Source organism: Artibeus jamaicensis, unplaced genomic scaffold (assembly GCF_021234435.1).
Source record: "Artibeus jamaicensis isolate MK-2021 breed Jamaican fruit bat unplaced genomic scaffold, CSHL_Jam_final contig_519, whole genome shotgun sequence".
Lineage (NCBI taxonomy): Eukaryota > Metazoa > Chordata > Mammalia > Chiroptera > Phyllostomidae > Artibeus > Artibeus jamaicensis.
The window spans coordinates 52,882,515-52,907,649 of record NW_026521871.1 but is presented as its reverse complement, the minus strand read 5'-3'; the positions used below and the strand labels follow the sequence as shown (position 1 = coordinate 52,907,649).

General features: G+C 53.7%; 1 protein-coding gene across 1 annotated transcript; it reads left to right on the top strand.

Annotated features, from left to right (window-relative positions):
* Positions 1 to 51: 51 nt before the first annotated feature.
* On the top strand, positions 52 to 23,675 carry LTF (lactotransferrin). The gene is made up of 17 exons (XM_037130021.2): positions 52 to 143; positions 4,458 to 4,621; positions 7,091 to 7,199; positions 7,512 to 7,694; positions 7,992 to 8,139; positions 9,005 to 9,060; positions 10,053 to 10,231; positions 10,700 to 10,874; positions 11,738 to 11,892; positions 13,076 to 13,166; positions 14,137 to 14,184; positions 15,107 to 15,262; positions 15,867 to 16,008; positions 18,652 to 18,719; positions 20,485 to 20,669; positions 21,879 to 22,068; positions 23,599 to 23,675. The coding sequence occupies exons 1-17, from the start codon at positions 101 to 103 to the stop codon at positions 23,631 to 23,633; spliced, it is 2,127 nt and encodes a 708-aa protein (XP_036985916.2). The 5' UTR covers positions 52 to 100; the 3' UTR covers positions 23,634 to 23,675.
* Positions 23,676 to 25,135: the final 1,460 nt, after the last annotated feature.

Below are 25,135 nucleotides of genomic sequence, written 5' to 3'. Positions count from 1 at the left end.
GGGGCCAACCCGGTGAGGTCAGCAGGCCCTGGATAAAGGGAAGCAGAGCAGGCGCCGGTGGCAGAGCCTTCTCTGGCCAGAGTCTCCTCGGCCCTCGGACATGAAGCTCCTCTTCCTTGCACTGCTGTCCCTCCTGGCCCTTGGTGAGTGCGGGTACCTGGGGGTACGCCCCACCGAGTGGGCATCCTGGCCCCTGCGCCCTGCTGGGTTGGCTCGAAGTGCCTGCAGTCACCTGGGCGCAAGCCCTCCCACCTGGGGAGGGGTCGGAGGGCGTCGGCGAGTCTCCGGGGGAACCTAGAGTCACTCCCAGCTTCCCAAAGGGCCTCCGCGGACCCTGTCCCACTTCGTCTGAGCGGGACCTTTGGCACCCATGGTGCTGTTACATGCCGCTTACATGGGAGGCAATGAGTGCTCAGAGTAGGAGAGCCACTTGCCCAAGACACACAGCAGACCTGGGACTCAAGACCCCAGCTGCCTCCAGGGCTGTGCCAGCCTGGGCCAGACGGAGCCTCTCTGAGCCGGTTTCCTCACTGGAAAGAATGGTCCAACGCCCGCCCTTGCAGCTACGGGGGCAGCAGCATCGCAGCCCCTGCTCTGCAGCAGGCACAGGTGCCCTCCCTCCTGCCTCCCCCCGGAGAGGGGCAGGGTGGTGGTGCAGACCTCCTGGCGAGACCCCTTTCTCCGAGGGGGAGGGAAATCGATTTCTGGTTTCAAATGTGCCCAGACTAAAAGGGACTCAACAATGGCTAGCTCTGTACCCAGATATCCGAAGTAGTTTCTGGGGTGCCCCGCAGACACTCACCAGTGACGGACATTGGTGATATAAGTGTCAGAGCGCAGGGCCTCCTCAGGGAGGGGCGGGGTCCCAGGCAGCAGCAGAAAGGCCTGTGACCACCAGCACTTGGGCAGTGAGCCCCAGGGTCAGGGTGAAATCCTCCCCCCACCCCCTGCCCAGTTCCGCTGCAGCCCAGTACACCCTTCCTGTCTGCTGGAAGGGGGTCATTAAGAGAGCAGCCCTGAGCATGTGCCCCCAAACCTAGGAAGTATGGTGCCGTCCCTGTCTGTGCCTTCCTTCTGGTCCCCTTCTCCACATTCCTCTCCGCAGGCGCTGGTCATCCCTCTCTTCTCTAAGGCAGGAGCTGGCCAGGCCAGGACAGACTTCCTTCTGCTCCCTGTTGTGTGGCCTGCTGGGTACACAGCACAGGGTGTGGCCACCTGGGAGGGGCTGAGAGGCGGGGAGGTCATCGTGGGCCAGGGGCCAGGGCTCTGGCTCAGAGCTGCTTCAGTCTGCACCTGTGTCTGTGGCTGTCTTGGCCCACCCACCTCCCCAGCCCTGGGGGCCACAGGTCTCCCCGCCTCACCCTCGTAGCCTGGCTCCGACACCTTGGGGCTGACGGAGCAGGGGGTGGCCCATGAACAGAGGAGGCCAGGGCTGAGTGCGCCAGCCCAAAGCAGGCGCCTAAGGGAAGGGGGCTTAGGCGACCCGGAGTTTTGGTGTTTTGTTTGTAACAGCTTTACTGGTGTACGTTTTACAGCTCATGAAATTCACCCGTTTCAGTGAGTGTTAGCAGTTTTCCCAAGGGACGCGACTGTCCCAGTCAATCAGCTTTGGCGCGCCTCCACCCCCTTGCTGCGATTCCTCGCGACCATTCACACTCCCTCCTCTCCCCAGCCCCTGGCGACCCCTCCTCTACTTTCCGTGTCTGTAAACTGGCCTCTGTGGAACACGTCACCCGAGGGGAGGCACAGCACGCGTGCGCTCCCGTGTCTGCAGCATGAACGAGGCTCACTGGTGTCACGGTGCACATCAGCCGTTCCTTCCTTTTCATCTCCGAAGGCTGACCCATGGGAGGGGTGTGCCGTTCACCAGTCGGTGGGCATCCAGGCTGTGTCCGCTTTTTGGCCGTTCTGCACGATGCTGCTGTAAATATTCGAGCAGGAGTCTTTACGGGGACAGACGCCCTTACTTCTAGATGTGTAGAAATGGGATTGCCCGGGCTGTGCCGTAACGCTGTGTTGACGCTTTTCCAGAGTGCAGACCGTTTTACATTCTCGGCAGCATGTGAGGGGTCCCCTTTCTCCCCATTGTCGCCAGTGGTGGTCACCCTCTGTTTCAGTGGTAACCATTCCAATGGCTGTGACTTGATTATCTCATCACGCTTTTAATTTGCATTTTTCTAGTGACCAAAAATGTTGAGCATCTTTTCATGGGCTTGGTAGCCGTGCATGTGTCTTCTTTGGAGAAATGTCTATTTCTCTCCTTTGCCCACTTTTGATTGGGTTGTTTGTCTTCCTATCATCGAGTTCTCAAGAGGTCTTTGTAAATATTTTCTCCCAGCCTGTTGGACATTGGTTTTATTTTCTTTGCTATCTTTTGAAGCACAAAAGTTTTGAATTTGGATAGGTCTCATTTACTAATTTTTAAAAAGATTTTATTTATTTATCTTTAAAGGGGAAGGGAAGGAGAGGAGAGAAATACCGATGTATGGTTGCCTCTCATGCGCCCCTGCTGGGAACTGGCCTGCAACCCAGGCATGTGCCCTGACTGGGAATCAAACCGCAATCCTTTGGTTCACAGGCGGGAGCTCAATCCACTGAGCTACACCAGCCAGGGGTCATTTACTAATTTTTTAATTGATGGACTGTGCCTTGATAATTAATCTTTGCCTAACCCAAGGTGGCAAAGTTTTTCTTTTGTGTTATTCTTCTTAAAGTTTGTTTCATCTCTTAGAGTGAATTCTGTGATCCACTTTTGAGTTAGTTTTTGTGGATGGTGTGAGGTGGGGCTCTGACTTCACCTTTTTGTGTGTGGGCATCCAATTGTGTGAGCACCCTTTGTTAACAGATTACCCTTTCTACTATTTTCCTTAGTACCTCTGGAAAAAATCAATTGACTGTACACAAAAGAATCCACTTCTGGACTCTTAAATCTCTCTCATTGAATGATATGTGTCTATCTTTATGCTAAAACCAAACTGTTTTGATAGCTGTAGCTTTATAGTATGCTTTAAAATGAAGAAGTAAAATTCCTCCAACTTTTGCTCTTTGTCCAAATTGTTTTATCGCTTTCCCATATATGTTATATAAATATTAATGATAAATTATATAAATTTGGGGGCTATTTGTTGTAAATTTATTTATTTATTCTACATAAATTTTACAACCTGTTTATCAATTTCTGCAAAATATGAAAAAGCCTGCTGGAATTTTGATAGGGAGTGTATTGAGTGTCTATATCAATTCAGGGAGAATTACCATCTTAACAATACTGAGTCTTACCAAGCATGAATATAAATGTCTCCCCATTTATTTAGATAAATATTTCCTTTAGCCAAGTTTTACAATTTTTTTTGGTATAAGTCTTGCAATTTCCTGTTAAATACTGTTCTGGACATTATTCTTTTTGATGTTATTATGAATAGAATTATATTTTTAATTTTCTTTTTGGATCATGTAACTGTATGCAAAAATATAATTAAACTTGCCCCATGACCCTGTTGTACTTATTACTTCTAATAGTCTTGGGGACTCCTTAGAATTCTCTACACAGAGGATTATGGCATCTACAAAGAAAGACCATTTTACTTCTTTTCCTGCCTGTTTTTTTTTTTTCCTTGCCTTATTGTTGTGGCGAGGACCTCCAGTACTGTGTTGAAAAGAAGTGAGAGTGGACACTCTTGTATTGTTCCTGATATTAGGGGACAGAGCATTTCTTCGTCACCATTTTAATACAATGTCCACTATAGATTCTTCATAGATACCCTTTACCAGGCATCCGTGCGGGTTTTAAGAGCTCTGGGCCAATCTGGTTCAGCCCTCTCCCTAACTGGGTAGACTCCAGCAACAAAGCTGAGCTTGGCGGGGGAATCTGTCTTTCTGATACAGAGGTGAGTGGTTGTGACTCGGGCGCACTGACCCACTTGGGACACCACTTACTGCGGCTCCTGACAAGGAGTCAGGTGTATTTTCCTCAGTTCCCTTGGCATCCCCTGGGGAGATGCTTGTAGACACACCCATCCAGGGGGATGTGAGTTTTAGGCTGGACTCTGCCACTGCCGAGCAGCCAGCCCGAAGCCTCCTTAAGAGCCAGTTTCCACATGAGGAGCAATAATCCCTTTCCTGCCTACCTCCCAAGTTCAAGTGGGACGAGGCCGGTGGAAGAACTCCACAAACTGATGCAAGGGATCGTCATCATTTTTCTAGTCACAGGAAGGAAAAGAACCCAGAGGTTCTGAATATCTCCTCTAAATTTATTGAGAACCATGGTCCTCTGGCCAGGACAGGGGGACAGCGAGACACTGCTGTCCCCCTGAGGAGGAGAGGCCTGGCTTAGCCGCAGGCTGGAGAGGGAAGGGGAAGAGCAGAGAGAGGAAGGGGTCTGGGAAGTGCCGCCTGAGGGTTAAGTGGTCTCTTTCCTGAGCAGTGGTAGAAGCCTCACTCCTTGGCCTTTCTCCCAGGACCGAGTCTGGCCACCCCCAGGAGAGGCGTTCGATGGTGCGCCATATCCCGAGCAGAGGCGGCGAAGTGCTCCAGACTGCAACAGAATCTGAGGCAAGTGCGTGGCCCCTCTATCTCCTGCGTAAGAAGAGACTCCTACCTTCAATGTATCCAGGCCATCGCGGTAAGTCAGCGCCGTGTGTTGGGCAACCAAATGGAATGGAAGGGAAGTGAAGGGAAGGGAAAGGCATGGAATGAAATTTTAAAAAATCTGCTTTCCCCTGCTCCCTCTGCTTTTCTTCCGGGGTGCTTGTCAGTTGGGGACCGTCCTCTCTCATAAGACAGGAGGTTCTTTGGCATGCAGAAATTAACATTCAAAAGCAGGGAGACCATGTGTGGGGGGAACTGGGACCCCAACATAAATTGTTGACAACAACTGTGCAGAAAGGACACAGCAGCAGTTATACCAGATGAACACTGGCAAATGTCAAGGTCACCCTGCAAGGTAACACCTCCAGAAGGCTGTGACCTCTAAGCCCAGAGAGCAGTGAGCTCAGCTGGTCACAGCCACCACATCTCCCATACTGGGGACATGAGACATGGGACACGGGACATGAAGCACAAGAAGGACACGTGTCCTAGACATTTCCAGAGAGAGACAAGAGAATCGTGACTTTTGGATGACTTTAGATTCTGTTTGTTTGCTGGGACGTAAGACCTACTGAAATCGTTTTTACTGGCTCGCCCCACATGTATGTCCTATGTGCCATGGTCATGTATACTGGACTCCAGCACAGGGTGGGTAATCCGTGTAAAAGTCTTCAAGAAGAACTAGGTTATCAGAACCAGTACTCAGGGGAAAGAATCTAGTCTGAGCAACGTTTTAGGATATAATTTTGTAGCTATCGCATGCGGACACACAGCACCAGCCTCCCTTTTTGCTTTAAAATGCTGATTCCAGAGCTCTTTTCTGACCTATTTGATCCAAATACCTGTGAATGAGGTCACAAAAACTGCCTTTTTCACCAGCGTCTGATTTGAAATCAGTTTTACATACCACACACCAGACTAAAGTCGGGATAGATTAAAGGATTAAAAAGAAAACATGCATTATTGAAAAACTAGAGGACTGATTAATTAGTGGCACTAAAGCAGAAAGAGACATTTCTTAGTTTTTAAGCAATAAACCAAACGATGAAGTAAACTGACAGATTTTAAAATATAAAAGTATTGGTTCACAGCCAGTAGGAACATTGATACAAAAATTTTAGAAAGTGCGCCAGCTCTGGCAAGTGATCACAGCTCACGTTCTGTAAAGAATGAATTCAAACAGGTAAGAAATGCAGGATCACGGGAGAAAAAGGAAATGAATGGAGTATTCATAAGTGGAATTCATAGTTGATAAAAATACTTACACAACACTTCCCTTGATAATCGAAGAAAAACAAACCTAAGCAATTTGTTAGCACTTGCATTTTCTTTCTTTTTAAAAAAATATTTATTTATTTTTAGAGAGAGGAGAAAGGAGAGAGAGAGAGAGAGAGAGAGAGAAACATCGATGTGAGAGGAACATCACTTGGTTGCCTCTCACACACGCCCCAACTGGGGACCAAACCTGCAACCCGGGCAGGTGCCCTGACTGGGAACCGAACCCACGACCCTTCCCCTTGCGGGACGATGCCCAGCCAACTGAGCCACACCGGTCAGGGCAGCACTTGCATTTTCTAAAGTAATAACATACCGAGATGAAAGCCTGTCCTGCCGGGTGACTTTGTGGCATTCGAAGCTGGCAGCACGAATCTGCTGGAAAGCTTCCTGGCAGTAGCAGCTAGTGCCAGGAAGACAAACGGGCCCCTTGCCTGTGTGACTTCACCCTCAGGTGCCCGTCACGTGGCCACAGGCCATCAGAAAGGAAGAAAAGCCAGCCACGGGGACAGGGCTGCTCCTGCAGGCACTGTCTCGACAGCGAATGTGTCAGAAGTGTCCCAAGTGCGGGACAGTTGGCGGGACTGTTTAATAAATCATGGAACCACCACAGTATAATAAAACAGTACAAAGTCAGTAAAATCCAGAAAGGCTCCACAGAGGTAGGAAGATGGATGGTTTTAGAGGAATAAAGCAGTCCACGAAATATTATTACCTCTGCCAGTTTGCAGCTACAAGAAACACGTGAGCATACGAGAAGTAATAAACCAAAGAGAATAAACATGGGTTGTTAGGATTTCAAGGGGTCTTAATAACTAAATTTCCTCTTCAGTAAAAAAGAACGTGAAATGACTATACGGCAAAAGCCGGGGAGAAAGTGTCCAGAACAAACTTGAAGTATAAGCCACGGGGAGGGGTGTGCTCAACGGGGCAGGCAAAAGTAGGTTGACAGTTGTCCGTATGGAAAGTAACTCAATGCACAACCCACGATAATACAGGAATAAACTGTGTCTCACACACTCCCAGTGTAAACCTGCTTTTGCCCCACTCTGCACAGGGGGGCAGGCACACGAACAAGTCAGCGTGACCCCCTCGAAGGCTAAAGCAGTTGGGCTGGTGCCCCTGTCACGGGATGTGAGCGGACGTGAGCCAGAGCTGACCCTTTAGAAGGTCCTCCCAGCCACACAGAACCTTCCTCTTGAAGCCGGTCTGGTCTCCCTGCTTTCAGGCGAAAAGAGCGGATGCCGTGACCCTTGATGGCGGTCTGGTGTATGAGGCAGGACAGGACCCGTACAGACTGCGACCTGTGGCAGCGGAAGTGTACGGGACTGAGGAGGGTGAGTGCTCCCTGGGCACCCGGAGCTGGGGGGGCTGCGGCCTTGGCCCTGGGCTCTGTGGAGTCGGAGCCAATGAGTCGCTGATGTGGGGTCTTGGTGGCATCACACTTGAAGGCACAGAGTCCCTGCTGGGTGCTCTGGGGCGGAGGCCGACCCACAGGCAGACACCCTGTGCTCCCTGGGGAACCAGGCCAGGCCCGGGCAGCTCTGCCCCAGAAGAACCTGCAGCACTCGGGTCCCCTGCGCGCCAGGGTCTGTTTCTCTCCCTGGGGTCCGTGCTGAGAGCATTTGTTTCTCTCTGTCCCTTTGCAGCACCGCAGACGCACTATTATGCTGTGGCCGTCGTGAAAAAGGACAGCAACTTGCAACTGAACCAGCTGCGAGGTGTGAGGTCCTGCCACACCGGCCTCAACCGGTCCGCCGGGTGGAACATCCCTGTGGGCACGCTCCGTCCGTACCTGGGCTGGGCAGGGCCACCGGCACCCCTTCAGGAAGGTGAGCTGGCCTCAGGCAGGGATTTGCACTCTGGTTCACACACAGCCACTTAGGAGTCACACAGGTGAATGCCCAGGTGGCTCCAAGGCAGGGGCGAGGTTAACCTGGCAGGCTCGCTGCACCAGCTGCCCTTGGGAGCTGGTCTCTGAGCTCCGAATGTCACCCCAGAGGTCACACACCTGGCAGGGGGGGGAAGGGGCTGCCACCTGCCCTGGGCCCGAGGGGAGGGCGCACCGGGGGGCGCGGCCGGCTGTGGCCAGGGCCGCCTCACACTCCGTCTCTTTCTCTGTTCCGCAGCCGTGGCCAACTTCTTCTCCGCCAGCTGTGTCCCCTGTGCGGATGGCGCACAGTACCCCAACCTGTGTCGCCTGTGTGCGGGGGCAGGGGAAGATAAGTGTGCCTGCTCCTCCAGGGAGCCGTACTTTGGCTACGCCGGTGCCTTAAAGTGAGTGAGACGGTCCTCTTCCCTCCAGCGACCCGGGTGCCACCGGTCCTCAGGCCAGGAGACCTTTCTCTGGCCCCCAGCAGAGCTCAGCCTGCTTGTAGGGACCAGAGAGGAGGTCCATCCCCCACTGCTGTGCAGACAGAGACCCTGTGCACAGGAGGGTGTCCCCTCATCTCTTCCAGTGGCAGTGGCCCCCTCAGTCTCTCCAGAGAACCCTGAGTCTGGTGTTGCCCTGTGTGGTCCTGGGTTCTGCCTGCCGACTCTGACCTCTCCCTAACCACACAGGTGGGCTGAAGGAGCCTTGTCACAAGACAGCCAGTCCCAGGCTCCTGGCTGGGCAGGGGGCAGGGAGTCTGTGCTGACATTGGTCTGCCATACCTGGGCCTCCTCCCTGAGCTGGTGACAGCAAGCCCCGCCTGAGTGATGACCCTGTGCCCTCTCTGCCCCCACACGGAGGCCGACGCTGCTCCCCTGGCCCCCACCTGCCTCCTGGGCTAGGCAGTTTTGCGGAGGGGGGCCTCCCACCTCTCTGCCGGCCAGGGCACATTTGCCCACTTAGTCCTGGAGGAAGGAACCACATGGCCAAGGATACTGAGACTTTGTCTTCTGGTGCAGAGGCTCCAAAACTCTCTTTTACACAAAAAGTTTTGCCCTCAGCTCTCAAAGCGAAAGGTGGAGTCCTCTGGCCAGCCGCAGAGCTCTTCCTCCTCAGAACCCACCAGAGGTGGCCCCTGCCGCCTGCCCAGTCGGGCTGTCCCTAAGCCTCTGGGCCCTGCCCTGCGAGAAGCAGACGCCCACAGGAGACAAGCCCCTGTTCCCTGGGGAGGCTGCTCCGGGCTGACCCCCCCTGTGCCTTCATTCACAGGTGTCTGCAAGACGGGGCTGGAGACGTGGCTTTTGTCAAGGACAGTACGGTGTTTGGTAAGAGCAGAGAGAAGAGCTACAGGACAGCCTCCTTTCACTTTATTTTATCATAATTCTGCATATTGAGCTAATTAGATTCCTGGCACACTGTGTATGCAGGCTCCATACAGGGCATGGTGCTGCCTTTCCCTCCCCCTTGCAGACACTGTGCCGGGGTTCTGGACACCTGTCCTCGAGATGTGTGTGGTCCTGTAAATGCCCATGTGGGGCTGGGCTCCTGGGCTCTGAGCTCGCGGAAGTTTCACTGGGTACGAGGAACCTCGGGACTGAGCGTCTGTGACCGTGCTCCGCCCGGGTTTTCCACCCAGTATTTCATTTTGGAGGTTTCTCCGTGTTCTTGTACGCATGTCCAGTTTGGTGGCTCTGACCACGGAAGGACGCTCCACAGAACGTGTCCACCAGAGTTTACTTACCCACCACCCCAGGATGGCCTGGGTCACCCCGTCCTTCCCTTCCCCACAGACAGCTCTGTGACTCACGCCTTTACGTGTGTCCTCTTTCTGTCTCGCTGGAGAATGTCCCCGAGGGGCCACACACTGCTCACTGAAACACAGTAGCTGGGTACACACAGGGACAGGCCTTCTGCACTGTCTGTTGTTATTCTTTCTAGAGATGTGGCTAAGGCAGCACCCTCTGGCTGGTCCCTGGGTGTGTCTCCATCATGAGGTGCTTTTCTAGGTGGGGTTGCCATGGAAACAAGTGGGGTCAGACGGAGCTTCCTTGGCCCACCAGCACCGGGGCAGCCCGTATAATCCAGTCACAGCATCGCTGGGTGGTGCCCCAAGGCTTTCTGAGCCCTATCTTTACCTTTCTGAGTGTTCTGGAAAAAACTGGGGTGTCTTTCTTTCTGAAACCTCCGTTTTGTCAAGTGGGCAAGACATCTCCTTGAGCTCAAGTTCCTTGGGTGGTGGCGGGGATCTCTAGCTCAGGGCTGCTGCCCGGAGGAGGCTTGTCTGGGTCCCCCAACCCCTTCCCTCTCCCCTCCCCAGAGAACCTGCCAAACAAGACCGAGAGAGACCAGTACGAGCTCCTCTGCCCAGACAACACCCGCAGGCCAGTGGAGGAGTTCAAGCAGTGCCACCTGGCCCGGGTCCCTTCTCACGCAGTCGTGGCCCGAAGCGTGGATGGCAGGGAGGATGAAATCTGGAGGCTTCTCAGCAAGGCGCAGGTGCCCGCACCCACATTCCTCCCACCTGCTCGGGTTGCTGCTGAAGCTTCCTTCCTCCCCCAGCTCCCTGCCACGCCAGACACAGAGCCGTACCCCCCGTACGGCAGTGTCCAAATTCAGGGGACCGCTTGCCCAGGAGGGTCCTCTGGACAGCAGACGCTGTGAAGCCCTCTGGCGTTGCTGACGGGCAGTGTCTCGTGGGTGGAGAGGAGCGAGGAGGACCGCACCGCGTTCTCGGGGCTCTAAGGGGCTCCAACCTGGCGACGCTCTGCAGACTGAGCCGGCACTGAGCTGTGTTGCAGAAATGGCCCGAGTCCCTCACGGGAGGGAGTCAGCCAAGCTTCCCGCTCTCAGAATCACCCCTGCCTCCCAGATGCTCTCTTTTAGTGGTGTGTGTGTGTGTGTGCGTGCACTTGTGTGTTTCCTTCTTCACCACTCACATCATCAATTCTCTTTTTCCTTCATCAGGAAAAGTTTGGAAAAGGCAAGTCCAGGAGGTTCCAGCTCTTCAGCTCCCCTCGTGGGCAGAAGGACCTGCTTTTCAAAGACAACGCCCTCGGGTTTTTGAGGATCCCCTCGAAGGTGGATGCTGGGCTGTACCTCGGTTCCAGCTACCTCACCGCCATCAAGAACCTGAAGGAATGTGAGTGAGGGCGCGGTGGTGGGGCGGTGAGCCGCGGCTGGGTCCCCTGGGAGAGCACCGCACACCCACTGCCCCCTAGTGGTCACTCCCGGAGTCCCAGCCGCTGGACGTCTTTGCCGCGGTTGTGTTGGGTGCAGGTGCTTTCTGTTGACCAAGTAAAGACACTGTAACACGTGGGAGAGTCTCCACACGCATGTGTCAGCCACATGGTTAATGCTGCCACATGTCCCCGTGAACCTCAGGCTCCCCAGCCCTGACCGAAAAATCAATTTTCCTCCTACGAAGTGAGAAATATGAGCAGGAGCCAAGAGAGCCAGGGCCCCTCTTGGGGTGAGGCCAGAGGCCAGAGGCCCACCGCCCTGTGCCTGGGCCCCCGCTGTTGGCTCAGGGGCCACAGTGGGCCGGCACAGCCGTGCTCCCTCCCCTGGGGGGGGGCGGTTGGGGGCGGAGTCTAGTGGACCCAGAGGCTGCACCGTGGTTGCTGCTGGTGACCGCCAGCTCTGGGGAGGTCGGAGCTTGGCTCCACTCTTGGGGGCCGTCGCTGCCTCTACGTTCTGGAGCTTTCGTCCTGTGGGACTGAGATATTAGACAAATCGTCCTACTGAGGATGGACGGGTGGATTAGAAGCCAGGAGAAGAACGGGGTTCAGAAACACAGGGGGCGACCCTGCCTGAGGAAGGCGCTGGGCGCTGCCGGTGGAGCGAGGGCGGACGGATGCGGGAGACTCCTCTGGCAGGAAGCAGGGAGGTCAGGCAGGAGGGGCGCGCAGGGTGGGGCTGGGGCCCCGGGGAGGTGAGCGGAGCTGGTGTCGGGGTCTCGGGGGCAGGGCGCGGCCCCCCGCTGACCGCGGTGTCCCCGCACAGCCGCCGCGCAGGTGGAGGCCCGGCGGGCCCAGGTCGTGTGGTGCGCAGTGGGCCCCGAGGAGCAGCGCAAGTGCGAGCAGTGGAGTGGTCAGAGCAACGGGAAGGTGACGTGTGCGACAGCCGCCGGCCCGGAGGACTGCATCGCCCTGATCCTGGTAGGGGCCCACTTGCGGGGGAGCCTGTGTCGGGTGCGGGTGGGGCCACGGGCTCCGCGCAAGACCCCAGGTCCTGGGCATCTGCTGAGAATCGCGGCTTCTGCTTAGAAGTGACTGGGCGCTAAAGAGGCACTTTTGGGGGGTGCGGCAGGGTGGGCCCCAGGAAGGGCTCCCTGGGGTGACGCACAGTGTGCCAACAGGCACAGCTTCCTGTTACAGAGCCATTTCTTGTGGGGTTGCTGCCCCTCTGATTGTAAGAACAGCTCACAATGACTGCAGGTAATTCGGAAACTATAGAAAAGTATGGTGTAGAATAAATAGTAGATACCAGGTGTGCCCGCACACACCAAGACACTGCAGCGGAAGTCTGGGCAGTGTCCCACCCAGGATTTCCGGGGGCATCGGCGCATGGGCTGGCCACGGCACTGGCTCCCACCACCGGTGAAGTGGGTTTTGAGTTCTTTTCACTTAACAGTGTATTGTGGCCATTTCCCCCATGTGAATACAGAGTCTCTGAAAACACTTTTGAAACCACGACGTCAGGGTACCTTTCATGAGGATGCGGCTTGGTCGTGACCTGTTCCTCTTTGTCCCTTCCATTTGTCGTTATGGGTAACCCTGTGATGTGCCTCCTTGACTAGAAATCTTCATGCACATCTCCAGTTACTTTTAGTACCTTTGTAAAAACATGTTACTGGGGCCCAAGAAAGAGTCTGGGGTCTCCATAAACCCATGTTCCCAAGCTGGAGCACGGGCTCATTCATCCTGATGGTGAGCCGGTTTAATGAGAAATTTCTGCTTCTTTGTCAACCAACTTTTGCATAGTCCTCCGAGTGCAGCCAGCTGGTCTCATCTGTCCCCTGCCCAGCGTGGGAAGCCTGCTGGGGGCGGGGGGTCCCACGCGCATGCTGAGTGCAGAAAGGGCTCTGTTCGGGGGACAGAGGGCTCCTGTGGCCTGGGTCAGGTCTTCCCAACGGAAGTGACAGTATCAAACTAAGTGGGGCTGGCTGAGGGCTAATAGCGCATGTGGTGTGTCCTTTGGATGTCAGTTCAAACACTCCCTGCCGCTCTCTGCTGCTTCAGTGGGACAGCTGACATAAGGCCGTTCTCACAGAGAGCTGTGAAGACAGGCGGGACATGAGACAGCCTCACTGTGATGCTGAGACTCGCTCTGTCTTTGCAGAAAGGAGAGGCTGATGCCATAAGTTTGGACGGAGGATTTGTCTACACTGCCGGCAAATGTGGTCTGGTGCCTGTGCTGGCAGAGAGCCAGAGTAAGTGGGGGGAGTGTCCTCCCTGGTTCCTTCCGCCTGGGCCATGGGGTGGGTGCGTGGAGGAGTCGCCCCCCCATGGCAGGGTCCGGGGCAGGGGGAGACACTGAGAAGGAGGGATACGCTCAAACGGGAGAGTCGGGAAGAGTAAACAAGAGGGGCTGTGTCACCGACTTGCACACAGTGGCTTCCTCTCCTTCACTGCATTTTATAGTTTAATGTATTTTAATGGCAACTGACAGGAACAGCACAGAGGACAGAGGACATTAAAGACACGTCCTTGCATGTAGGACAACGCAGACAAGTGTAGTAGTAAATGGATGGAATCTGCGGTGTGATAAAAATCCTACAGACACCATTTAGCTGCTGTCAACTAGAAATTTACTTGTTTTTATTTTTTAAAATCCAAATGCTGGCATTGTCTGCAACAGTGTAACAGGTTTATTGACAATTGTTATAAAGCTGAAGTGTGGAAACGTGTTTACCGAAGCATTTTGACTCTCATTAACGCTTCATGTCGCTGCACGTACGTCTAAAACATTCACACACAGGTGAAAACGGAAGACTGCCACTGCCCCTTTAGGCTCCATGGGAACAGAATCTCTAACATGCAGAGCTACCAATGACAGGAAGAAGAGATTTTTTTGTTGTTGTTAAGAATGAAATGTTTCCTGTCCTAGTGGATTCTTAAGCATGTATTCCACTTATGGGGCTCACTAGCTGGATGTCTTTCGACAGCACAGAGGTTGGTATCTTCAAAAAGACGCCCCCCCTGACCCCCTGCAAGGCTCCAGCAGCAGCTGCGGCCAACACTGGTGTCTGCCTCCGGGGGACCGAGGGACGCACGTCTGCTGCCTGGAACAACTGGGACGCTTTCTTTGTGTTTGACTCTGCACGGCCGAGATGTAAAAGTTTGTGATTTCTCGGTACATCTGAATGTTCCACGACCCTTTGCTTGTTTTTATTCTTTCAGAATCCAAAGAAAGCAATAACTTGGATTGTGTGAACACACCAGCGGAAGGTGAGTTGGAATCATGTTCAGGGTCAAGGGTAAGTTCTTGTTGCTGGAGGAAGAGGTGGCAGAAACTTAAAAAAACCATAGAATGAGGTGTAGCCAGAGTTCTTTTGAAGATGCAAATAATTCACAGATAATCATCACTGATGTTTACATTGACCTTCACACATGGCTACGTCTCAGCCACATGGGCGGAGAGATGCCACAACCCCATCTCTATGGATGCGGACACAGTGGCTCAGAGTACCTTCCGAAGTGCCCTGGGTCTCGCTCATGGGCAGCGATGGGGCAGCTTCTGTCTCTCCTGCGAATCCTGTGCTCTGGCCCCAGCCCCCCCCCCCCCCCCCCCAGCTGGGGCTGGCTCAGCTTTGGAAGAGCTCCTTATCGCCCAGAGTGGGAGTCAGTCAGGTGCACTGGCAGGAGAGGACAGCCACCACATGGGCCCCCTCGCCACAGTGCAGGACTCCACACAGGGCGGTCCTGGAGACACACCCCTGCACCCAGACAGCCCTTTGCCTGGTGGCCACCAAGGCTCCAGCCCAGTGCACGTTGCTACTGGGGATTTGTACACTATTGGGGTCAGACTAGATGCTCAGTGTTTGCTGCTTTAGTAGCTCACACCTAAGGGAGAATTTGCTGGTTTATAACTCGGGGACAGTGTGTGGCTGGTCAAGGAAAGTTTGCAGAAATCACTGAAAGGATCAGCTTTTCTTACTGTCTCATTTCCCAGCCCAAGTTAATCGCACCTGAACATAGGACAGCAGCGTATGCCTTCTGGTCCTACCTAACAGTGCATTACCTGGGGGGGGGGGGGTGGGCGTTACTGACGATGCTTCTTGACCTGCCTTGGCCTGAGGTGCAGACAGATGCCCTAGAGTCCATATGACAGGCCCCCTGGAGATTAAGACTTGCTCTTCTGTCATCCCAGGGTATCAGGCTGTGGCGGTTGTCAAAAAATCAAACGCTGGCCTCACCTGGAATTCCCTGAGGGGCACGAAGTCCTGCCACACTGCTGTGGGCAAGACGGCAGGCTGGAACATCCCCATAGGTCTGCTCTTCAACAAGACAGGCTCCTGCAACTTCGGTAAGGAGTCCTGAGAGAGCAGGCGGGCATCCTGGGGGGTGGGAGCCTCCGGGAAGGGAGGGCTGCCCTCAGTCCCGAGGCTGGGACTGGCTCTCTGCACAGCCGTGCATGCCCTGTGCACCCCACTACGAGGTGAAACGCTGCCTGTCAGCCTGTCTCTCTGTGCCCTAAGAATGGACGCAGTCTCTGAGCGGTACAAGAGCTACTTTTCACCTCCCGGCGCTCCAGATCTGAGTTCCTCACTGGCGCTGGCTTCCTAATTTGGGAAAAGGCACCGTCTGCTCCATGCAACTTCTGTTACTGAATAGAACCGGCTTCTTAGTCTGCCCTGCAATGGAAAGAGAATAGGACCTCAAGGCTTCTATTCCGGCTCAACCTGCTGTGGGGCCCTTCTCTGCCCACCATGCCCCATGCCTAAGTCCCGCCCTAGCTGCCGTGGCCTGGTGACGTGGAGGTGTGTGTCACTGCTTGGGACAGTGACTGTGTGGTCTCTCTGTCCTGGGCAACAGAAGGAACCTGCACCAAGCTGTGTCCCCTGCTAGGTAGAGGCCACACACGTTTACTCAGGTAGGAAGAGCTGACTTCCCCTGCTCCTCCTGTACAGGTGAATTCTTCAGTCAGAGCTGCGCCCCTGGGTCGGACCCCAACTCCAACCTCTGCGCCCTGTGCATTGGCAACGAGCAGGGCCAGGACAAGTGCGCCCCCAACAGCAATGAGAGGTACTACAGCTACAATGGAGCTTTCAGGTGAGCGCTGTGGCCAGGCCCCTGCAGGCCAGGGCCTTGTGCCTCCGGTGTTGCTAAGGGACCAGATCTGGCCTGTCACAGCAGAGCCCGGGGTTCCCTTGGCTAATGGGCAGCCCCGATGAGGGCTCCTCCCGCCATGCTCACTGCCCCAGAAAGTGGAGGCGGCCCGGGCTGTCTGATCCTGGCTCTGCTGGGCTCCTCCCTGGGGCCTGGAGCCAAAGCCAACCTCGGTGGGCTGCAACGTCCTCACCCCAAGTCAAATGGATAGAACAGGCGGTGTCTCAAGTCCTACCCACAACTCAGTCTCATGGGGAGGAATTTTTTTTTTCCATAGTCACCGTCCTCTCCCCTACTCTGTCATTGTGTTCCGCATTCCACTTTTCTCTTTGGTTTTGACCTTAGAAATGACAAAGAAGACAAGCAGCACTGCAACGCTATTCTCCACGGGGGAAGTGAAAAATAACCGAAAAATAGGTTTGCAGAATTATTGGCAGTGAATATCCACCACCCACGTTTTGTGACCCCGTTCACTGGGACGCTGCTTCGCGGTGACACGCAGTGGCACCTACCGCGTTAGGTGGGGTTCGGAAGACAGAGTCCTCTCCTACCCTTTTCTCCAAGCTCCAAGAATATATTTGGCCACCAGATGGCACCATGTGTCCGAGAGTGACGTGGTCTCTGAACTTTCTAATATGAATTCAGTAGCCTTCTCCTCGGTGACAAGATGATATAAAAGGAGCTTTTACATACTGCACTCTGAGTGGCTCAAAGAATATTTTGTGAATGTACAAACCTATCTTTCAGGGATGAAGGATCTGCAAATGGAAAAGTTGTGATGTGATTTTACTCAGAAATATTGAATAGACACATCTCTGATTAAAGACCCAAAGGAATCATTCAGGGTTTTTTCTTTTTTTTCTGAACCTGTGGCAAGGTATTACTTCACTGGAAACACCACGGCTTCTGCATTCCTGTTTACACTAGGGGAAATGCTTTGCCTTTTTTTTTTTTTTGACTTTTACTTTTTTTATTATTTGGAAACTTCTCAGGCAGACATTCTTCCTAATACTATATATATATTTCACATTCACTAGAACTTAATAGAAAACTTGTGGCCACTTCTTTGCCACTGAAATAACATGTCAAGTTCTTATCAAAACACCACGCTTTGCCTTTTGTTCAAACGGAAAGCTGGTGCAGAAATCCCATTTGCCGCTGTGTTTCTAACGCCCTCCTGTTGTTGGCTTTTCATTTTTAACTCTCAGCTGTTGCTGGTGACTTGCTCCTCTGGGAAAAGGAGCTCCAGGCCCTCATTCTGCTCACAGCCCCAAACTTCGCTCCCTTTTAGTTCCCAGCAAGATTATGTCATATTCAGTGCTTATATTCTTATGAATAGGTAAATATTAGTCTCATATGAATATGTGCTCTAGTAAGCTATTTCCATTATTGCACAAAGGATCTGTATGCTCTGTACACAGTTAACAGGTGCCCCACAGTGAAATGCCACCAATCGGCTGCCCAAGAGTGAGGCTCATTCTCGCTGAGACACGGCGGCCGACGCACACCTAACACTGCCGGTGCCTCTCTCTTAAACGTGGACAAGCCGCCGGCGAGCACCGGCTCTTGGGAGAAATGTGGGAGGCGTGGAAACCAAGGCAACGACAGGCAGGGGATCCAGGGACAGTGTAGGAGAGAGAATAAAACTTTTTCATTTTCGCTGCAATTAACATCATTGAAGAGGCGAAAGGGGTGCAGCGTTCATGAAACGACAATGGGAAGATCTAAAAAGGAACAGCCAGACGACGCACAAAGCTTTTAGAAAGTAAAAAAATAACCATACAAATTCTTTAAAATGACATCGCGATGAAACTGAGCAAACATTTCAGACACTAGAAGGGAAAGGAAGGCAAATAGTACAAAAATATAAATAGTTAGGAAAGCCTGTCATTTAAGAATTAAAGTTTAAAGAGGAATCAGAAAAAGAGGATGGAAATTATCGAAGAGATAATGAAGTAAGGGGCTGTGATTGGAGCTTCCAGGCTGCAGATTTTCACTCCATTCCTCCGTTTCGCGTAGCGGTGGTGCCCTCGGCCGCGGCTGCTTCTCTAGTCCGTAGCGGTGGTTGGGTTCAGTCTCCCTGCGAGGAAGCCTCCGCCTGGGCGAGGGGGCGCTGCGTGGGACCGGAGGGAGCCTAAAGGCACCGTGTAGGCTGGATCCAGTCCTCCTGTTCTCAGTCACTGTCAACAACAGCCTCTAGTTCCCGAGCCTTCCTGGGGCTCCGCACTGTTACAGCTTTTTATCGCTCTGCTGCGCCAGTTCCGCTCCTCCATTGGCTTTCTGACGTCCACTGTTGTCATTATTATCTTCTCTCTTTCTGTCCTTGGGCCGCTCACTCTCATGGGTTTGTAGCTAAAAAAAAAAAAAATCCCATAAATGTCATTTTATTGGGGCTTTAGAAGGAGGGAAGCCACGCATATGTGTCCAGTCTTCTATTTTAAACTCAAAGATCCCGGAAATATTTGCCTTTATCTTTTCCGTGTTTACTTCAGTGTTTCAGATTTTGGAATGTATATTGTAAACATTTATGAAAACTCTAATAGTTTCTCTTCTCCGGCCATGTGTTTATCTTCTGGAACGTTGTAGGTGCCTGGCTGAGAACGCTGGAGACGTGGCCTTTGTGAAAGCCGCCACCGTCTTGGAGAACACGGACGGTAAGTGAGGACCTTTCTCTTCCCCTTCAGCGCGGAGTCTTCGGCGTCACAGCACCTTCTTGTGGCCGTGTTGGCGGCAGGGAAGAGGGCGTACGGTTTTCCAGACCTTTAAGTTAATCTTGGAAGTTTTTACTTTGGTATGTGACATGGTGATGTCTGTAGTGTCACATCGATTCTGAAACAGTCCCCCCTCACATACACACACACACACACACACACACACACACACACACACCAGCAATACTCTAAAGCAAATGTCTCCTGTTTTTGTCTAGACAACCACAAAAACACATGTCCTCCTATCCCAGCCAATGGGAGACTGAATATGAATGATATTGCAAAAAAAAATCAAACTTATGCAAATAAAATTTCCCTTTTAAAAAGGAAGTAGGGGACCTCCATTCACCCCCATGCGAGTCCCCGTCTAGAAACTCCCTGGGAGTAACTGGGGACAAGAATCACAAGCAGATGCAGGTGATGGAAGATAAACTACCAGCCCATGTTGAATGACCGCTTTCTCTCTGCGTCTCTAGATGAAAAACGCGGTGACCAAATTCAAGACTCCCCACTGCGCCCCCTCGTGTGTCCCACTCAGCCTCCCCTCTCCTCCTCGTCAGCAGGGGCCTTGCCATTTTGTCCCCTAAGAAAGAACTGCCCGAACTTCTGCCTCCCTCCTTCAGAGATATGGATGGCCACGGCTGCTCCTTCCTCCTCACATCTTTTGGGAGAGGGATGGAGGCCAGACATGTAGATTTGGAACGACCTCCAGATCAAATGGACAAGGCCAACAGAAGGGGCGGGGTGCTTCCTGGAGGGGAGGTGGCGGGAGAGAAGCAGGGGCCTGAACAGTGAACCCGCGTCTGCGCGCAGACATCATGCAGTTCCCTTCAGAATTTATGAGCCATTCACCTAAGCGATCTCCCGGGATCAGACGTCAACTTTAGTTTTAAACTTCTGTAGGATTTTACAACTGTGCTTTATTGGAATTGACTAAGTGTATTGGAGAAACCCAGAAAATTTCCTTCTTTTCTCTGGTCCCGCTGAGAGCACGTGAATGGGAAAGGAATGAGGAAATGATTGAACATAAGCCAGCTGTTCTTTATTCTGGAACTCACTGAAAAAATATGGCACAGATGGAGGACAAAAAATTTAACAGCTTTGTGGAGACACCATCCGCCTACCTTAAGCCCACCTGTTCAGAGTGCACAGCTCGGCGGTCTTCAGTGTAACCACCACCACAGCCTCATTCCAGAATGCTCACGTACCTGTGTAAAGGAACCCCGCATCCACACAAGCACCCAGCCTGGCCAGCACCTTGGTGTCGGCCTTGTAGATGCTCTGAGCAGAAAACACAGGTGCTCAGTAAGAAAGAGAGAAAAAAAGGAAATGGTACGCCCATAGCTGGCAGCCGTTCCCCTGCCGTCTGTCTCCCAGATTAGGCTGCTTTGCCTGGTTCGCTGGGACGGAACCCTGCACTGCCTGGCCTGCCGTGACCGGCTTCCTTCCCTGAGCGTCTCACTTTCCAGGTTCACCTGTGTTGTGGGGTGTGCGAGCACTTCACTCCTTTTTCTGGCCGAGTTCTAGCTCGCCATGTGGATACGGCGTTGACATTCACTGTGTTTGGAGCTCGCACAGTGTGTGCAGGACAGTGATTTCTTCTCTGTCCTTCACATCGCTGAGACCCCAGGGCGTGCATTTCAAGAGGCCAGTGGGTGGTGACACCCAGAAGTCCCCTTTGCCTGATGCCACCTTCTTCTCTCCCCAGGAAGGGGCACTGAGGCGTGGGCTAAGGATCTGAAGCTGGAGGACTTTGAGCTGCTTTGCCTCGATGGCACCCGGAAGCCTGTGGCCGAGCATGACGCCTGCTACCTGGCCAGAGCCCCGAGTCACGGCGTGGTATCTCGGAAAGAGAAGGCGCCGTATGTGGAACAGGTGCTGCTGGACCAACAGGTGGGAACACGAGGGCCTCCTGCCCTTTCTCAACTGCGTGGGCTTCTGTCAGCTGGGGCAGTCACAGAGCTAGGTCAGCCAACCAATCCTGAGCCTTCCTTTCCAGTCCCTCTGCTTGAAGCTGGTAGTGACAGTATTTGTGTCACCCAGACTTCAGGGGGACCCAGAGTCTCAGTGAAGACAATAGCGGCTGCTGTCCTGGAATCTCTGGGACTGACCTGACCTCCACAGGGAGTCTCATGCCCCTGAACTTGTGTGCTCACTGCCCGGCTCAGACCCAGTTTTTCTCCTTGTCACTTTTTTTGTTCTTCAAGCCAATGAGGGTGACCACTGAGCCTTTCTCTTGCAACCAGGCAGGGTGGCTTTCTCAACGCTCCCTGAGTCTTGGCTGACTGGTCAATGTTCTAGACGAGGAAGCCACGTCTGTCCTCCCTAAAGACACCAAACCCAGAATTTCTGTTGCTTTAAGGCCTCCTATGAGAAGTGGTGTGAAGGAAATCCCACCTTTTCCTTCAAGTCTGTGATTCTCTATGGAAACTTCTAGTTCTGTATTCAAATATCATGCCTCTGGGCGTGCTGTAAAGACAGGGGCCCCGGGATGGCACCAGTAGGCACACCTAGTGGCGGTTACGGGGCCCTAGCGGCAGCGCGTGCACCGGGGCCGGTGAGAGGTGGGCCGCTGCGGAGGTGCCCGGTGTGCCGGCTCGGCCTGCAGGAGCTCCGGGCGTGGAGGAGGAGCGATGGCCACTGGAGGCTGCATGGCCCGCCCGAGTGGCCTGATCAGTGGCAGAGATGGTTTCCGACACAGACTGCCTTTCCGGGAGAGCTGGCTGATTAGTGGGGTGACCCACTTTGGGGGCAGGTCTCAAAAAAATCCTCAGCTGTCACTTGGTCACCCCTAACAAGTTCTGAGGAAAGAGGCCACAGACTGAGAAGGAAGGAGAGATGGTGGGAGGGGAGATCAGAGAGGCTGAGGGCCTGGGTGCCGACCAGGGTGTGTCTGCCAGCTGGGCCCCGGGCAGCGGGAGGACACAGGGCAGGGGACACTCGGCCAAGGCAGTGGGACGACTCCAGAACCCAGCCCCTTTCGGCCCATGTTTGTCCCACTGTGGATCCTGGGGTGGGGGCGATGTCCTTGGCCTCTTCTTGAATCCATGAACTCGCCCGCTTCCGGTCGTCCCTCACATGCTGTCGGCCCCTTTGACACAGAGCAAGTTTGGGAGAAACGGCAGCGACTGCCCAGGCACGTTCTGCTTGTTCCAGTCGGAAACCAAGAACCTCCTGTTCAACGACAACACCGAGTGTCTGGCCAGACTCCAGGGCAAAACGACGTACGAGCAGTATCTGGGGCCGGAGTACCTCTCCGCTGTGGCCAACCTCGGGCAATGCTCCACCTCCCGTAAGTGGGCCCCAGGTGGCCTCTCTGAGAAGCCAGGGAAAGTCAAGGCGGGGACGGGCCAAGGGGCACTAGAGAGGAAGACGGGCATTAAAAGGTTAAGTTATCTCAATGCCTCCGGAAGTTGCAATCTCATTGATGAGGTGAAAGAATGAGAGAAAAAAATAAAGCGGCAGATAATATGCTAAATTTTATAATTCTGATAGGGACTGTTATGGAGTTTTAAGAAACTGATCATTTTATTCAAGAAAATGGAATGTGGGCGTATGTATGTAAACATGTGTGTACCTGTATGTACGTATGTATGGATGTACATACACATGCATGCATATAGACACACACATGTATTTTTAAATTTTTTATTTACTTATTTTTAAACAGAGGGGAAGGGAGAGAGCAAGAGGTAGAGAAACATCAATGTATGGTCGCTTCTTGTGTGCCCCCTACTGGGGACCTGGCCAGCAACCCAGACGTGTGCCCTGACTGGGAATTGAACATGTGACCCTTTGGTTCACAGGGCAGTGCTCAATCCACTGAGCCACACCAGCCAGGGCAACACATGTATATTAAGAAACGACAAATTCTGATTTGTAGACAGTTTCCATAACTACCGACTATAGAGAATACAAATTCTCAAAAAATACTTTAGCCAGAAAAAATATACTGACAGTAATTCAATCCTTTCAAAACATTTGGGAGGCTCAGGAGCACTGTAAGGCTCTAGCCGGGCGACGAGGCTGAGATTCCAGCACGCACGGCCTCCCCTGTGCCAGGCCCCGCCCCCCCCCCCCCCCCCCCATGGAGGCAGAGCGCTGGATGGAGGAGGCGGTGGTCCAGGGTTGGAGGCAAGGCCGACGGTCTCTATCAGTGGCTCTCAACTCAGGGGAGTTTGCCCTCTAGGGGACACAGGGCAATGGCTGGGGGTATTTTTGATTCTTGTACGTTAGGGGACGCTACAGGAAGCACAGAGTAGCTCTCCCACCAAAGATTTCCCGGGGGTCCCTGTGCTGCTGGGGCGGCAAGGCCTGCTCTCCACCACCTGCGGTCGGAGCCCTGCTGTAGGCGTTTCTAGGAAAGCACTTGGAGGAACCCAGCTGCGGGCCGCTCTTGCCAGCAGCCGGCTCACGCTGGCGTGGACTGCACGCCCCGGAGGGCAGCGCCTGTCTGTCCCAGCTGAACCCTGGGCTCTTAGCAGTGCAGGGACCCACTGGTGAACGGAGGAGCCCGTGAACACTACTGCAAACAGATCGGCATAAAGATGACAAGCCAGTGGCTCACAGTCCAGAAGTTAGGGGACCGTCAGTGTCAGAGATGAGTTGGGTGGGGGGAGGCCAGAGCAGGGGGTCAGCCAGGCGGGCGAGGGCCAGAGCAGCCGCGTGCTTCCTTGGGCCGTGGGGACGTGTGAGTGGAGCGTCAGCCTATGGTGGTGGCGAAAGCACAGGGGAAAGTCTCTGGTTTAGTATCACCCTCAATCAACACACTAATTACAACAGAAACCGGTTTCTGAAGCTCCCACTCCTCTCTCTCCCACAGCCCTTCTGGAAGCCTGCACCTTTCTGAGGCGCTGAAACCAAGAAGGTGGCCCAGCCCCCCGCCACCCCAGCCCCCAGCCACCCCCGCCACCCCAAAGCTGCGGCCGCCACTATCCTGGCCCCATCCCCAGGCCCGCCGGGGCCTGCTGCTTTCTTCCTGAGGGGCAGCTTGCTAGTCACGCCTGTTTTCACAATTTCCTGCTGTCATCTCAACAAGAAATAAAACCGGAAATGCTGTTAATTTTCATTCCTTATTTAAGCATCATTTACCTTTTCTAGAACTTCATACTGAAACCTTGCGTCTGACCAAGTCCCTGCACAGTTGGACCTTCCCTGCTGAGGTTGTTGGTTCCGAATGGCCCTCGTTCCTGCGGTTGTGGGTGTGAGGCCAGATGGTGTGGGATGTAAGGACAGGCCGGGAAGTGTTCTCCCCAAGGATGTGTGGCTGGACATTGTCAAGGTCGTCCCCGTGTGTGCAGCTGTGCAGTGTGAGCATGCACTGTGTGTGTGTGTGTGTGTGTGTGTGTGTGTTTCTCGGGCAGGGGGAGGGAACAGAGGACAGGAGTGACGGGACCAGTGAGGGAAAGTGGGTGTCAGGAAGATGGTGAGTATCTGGTATTCTAAGTAAACAGCGGCCGGTACAGTAAATGTGCGGTACAGGCACCATAGGAAGACGTGAGATACTTCTGTCCTCGGCCTTACTTGCCTTGCCCTCCGGTTAACCTCCGGTTAACCTCCAGTTACTAGTTGCCCCTCCACCCCCTTTCTCAGCCAACATCTTCGAACACGGTCTAAGTGGTCACCTTCACGTACTTCAGCAGGCAGGGTGGGTGGCTGGGTCACTCTTGCATTCTCTCCCCTCCCCCCGCCCCCCGATAATTTGATTCTAACTGTTCCCTCTCCTGCGTGGTCTGGGAAAAGGACGCCCCGCCTTCCCGAACTGCTAGGCCCGAGGGCGTTTTCAGATGTCTCCCTCCAAGCACTTGGCTGCTTCTGGTCCTGTTGACCACACGCTCCTGCTTGAAGCCGTGTTCCCTCGGCTTCCACTCCTCCTCCTCTCACCTCCTTTGTCTGCCTTTGGGGGGCTCCTTTACGTGTGTCCCCCATGGCTTTCTTCTCCAGAGTGTTGTTTCTTACCCCTGTCTCCATGGCATGGAAAGGAATTCAGGGAGAACCAAGTGGCTGGGTTCCAGCCACGAATGCACAGACTCCGTCGCCGGGGGAGTGGGGTCGGTGCTGAGCAGGCACCTGCTCCCCGGGTGAGTCGCTGGGTCAGTGGGTCACGGATAAACATCTGGGGCATGTTCTCGTGCCACGGAGGCATCCGGAGAGGGGCTAGCAGACCCCAGGATGGAAAAGGTGGTGAAGATCAATGACGGGGGGGCAGCTGAGGTGTCGGGGGCAGGGAGACATCCAGCAGCGAGTGAGGCCCCCAAATGCATGCAATTCTGAGAAAGACCCCGAGCCTTGTGCAGTGCAGGAGGTGGGTGCCGGGACTTATTATCTGAGTTTTAAAGGAGAGTCTCACCCTGGAAAGT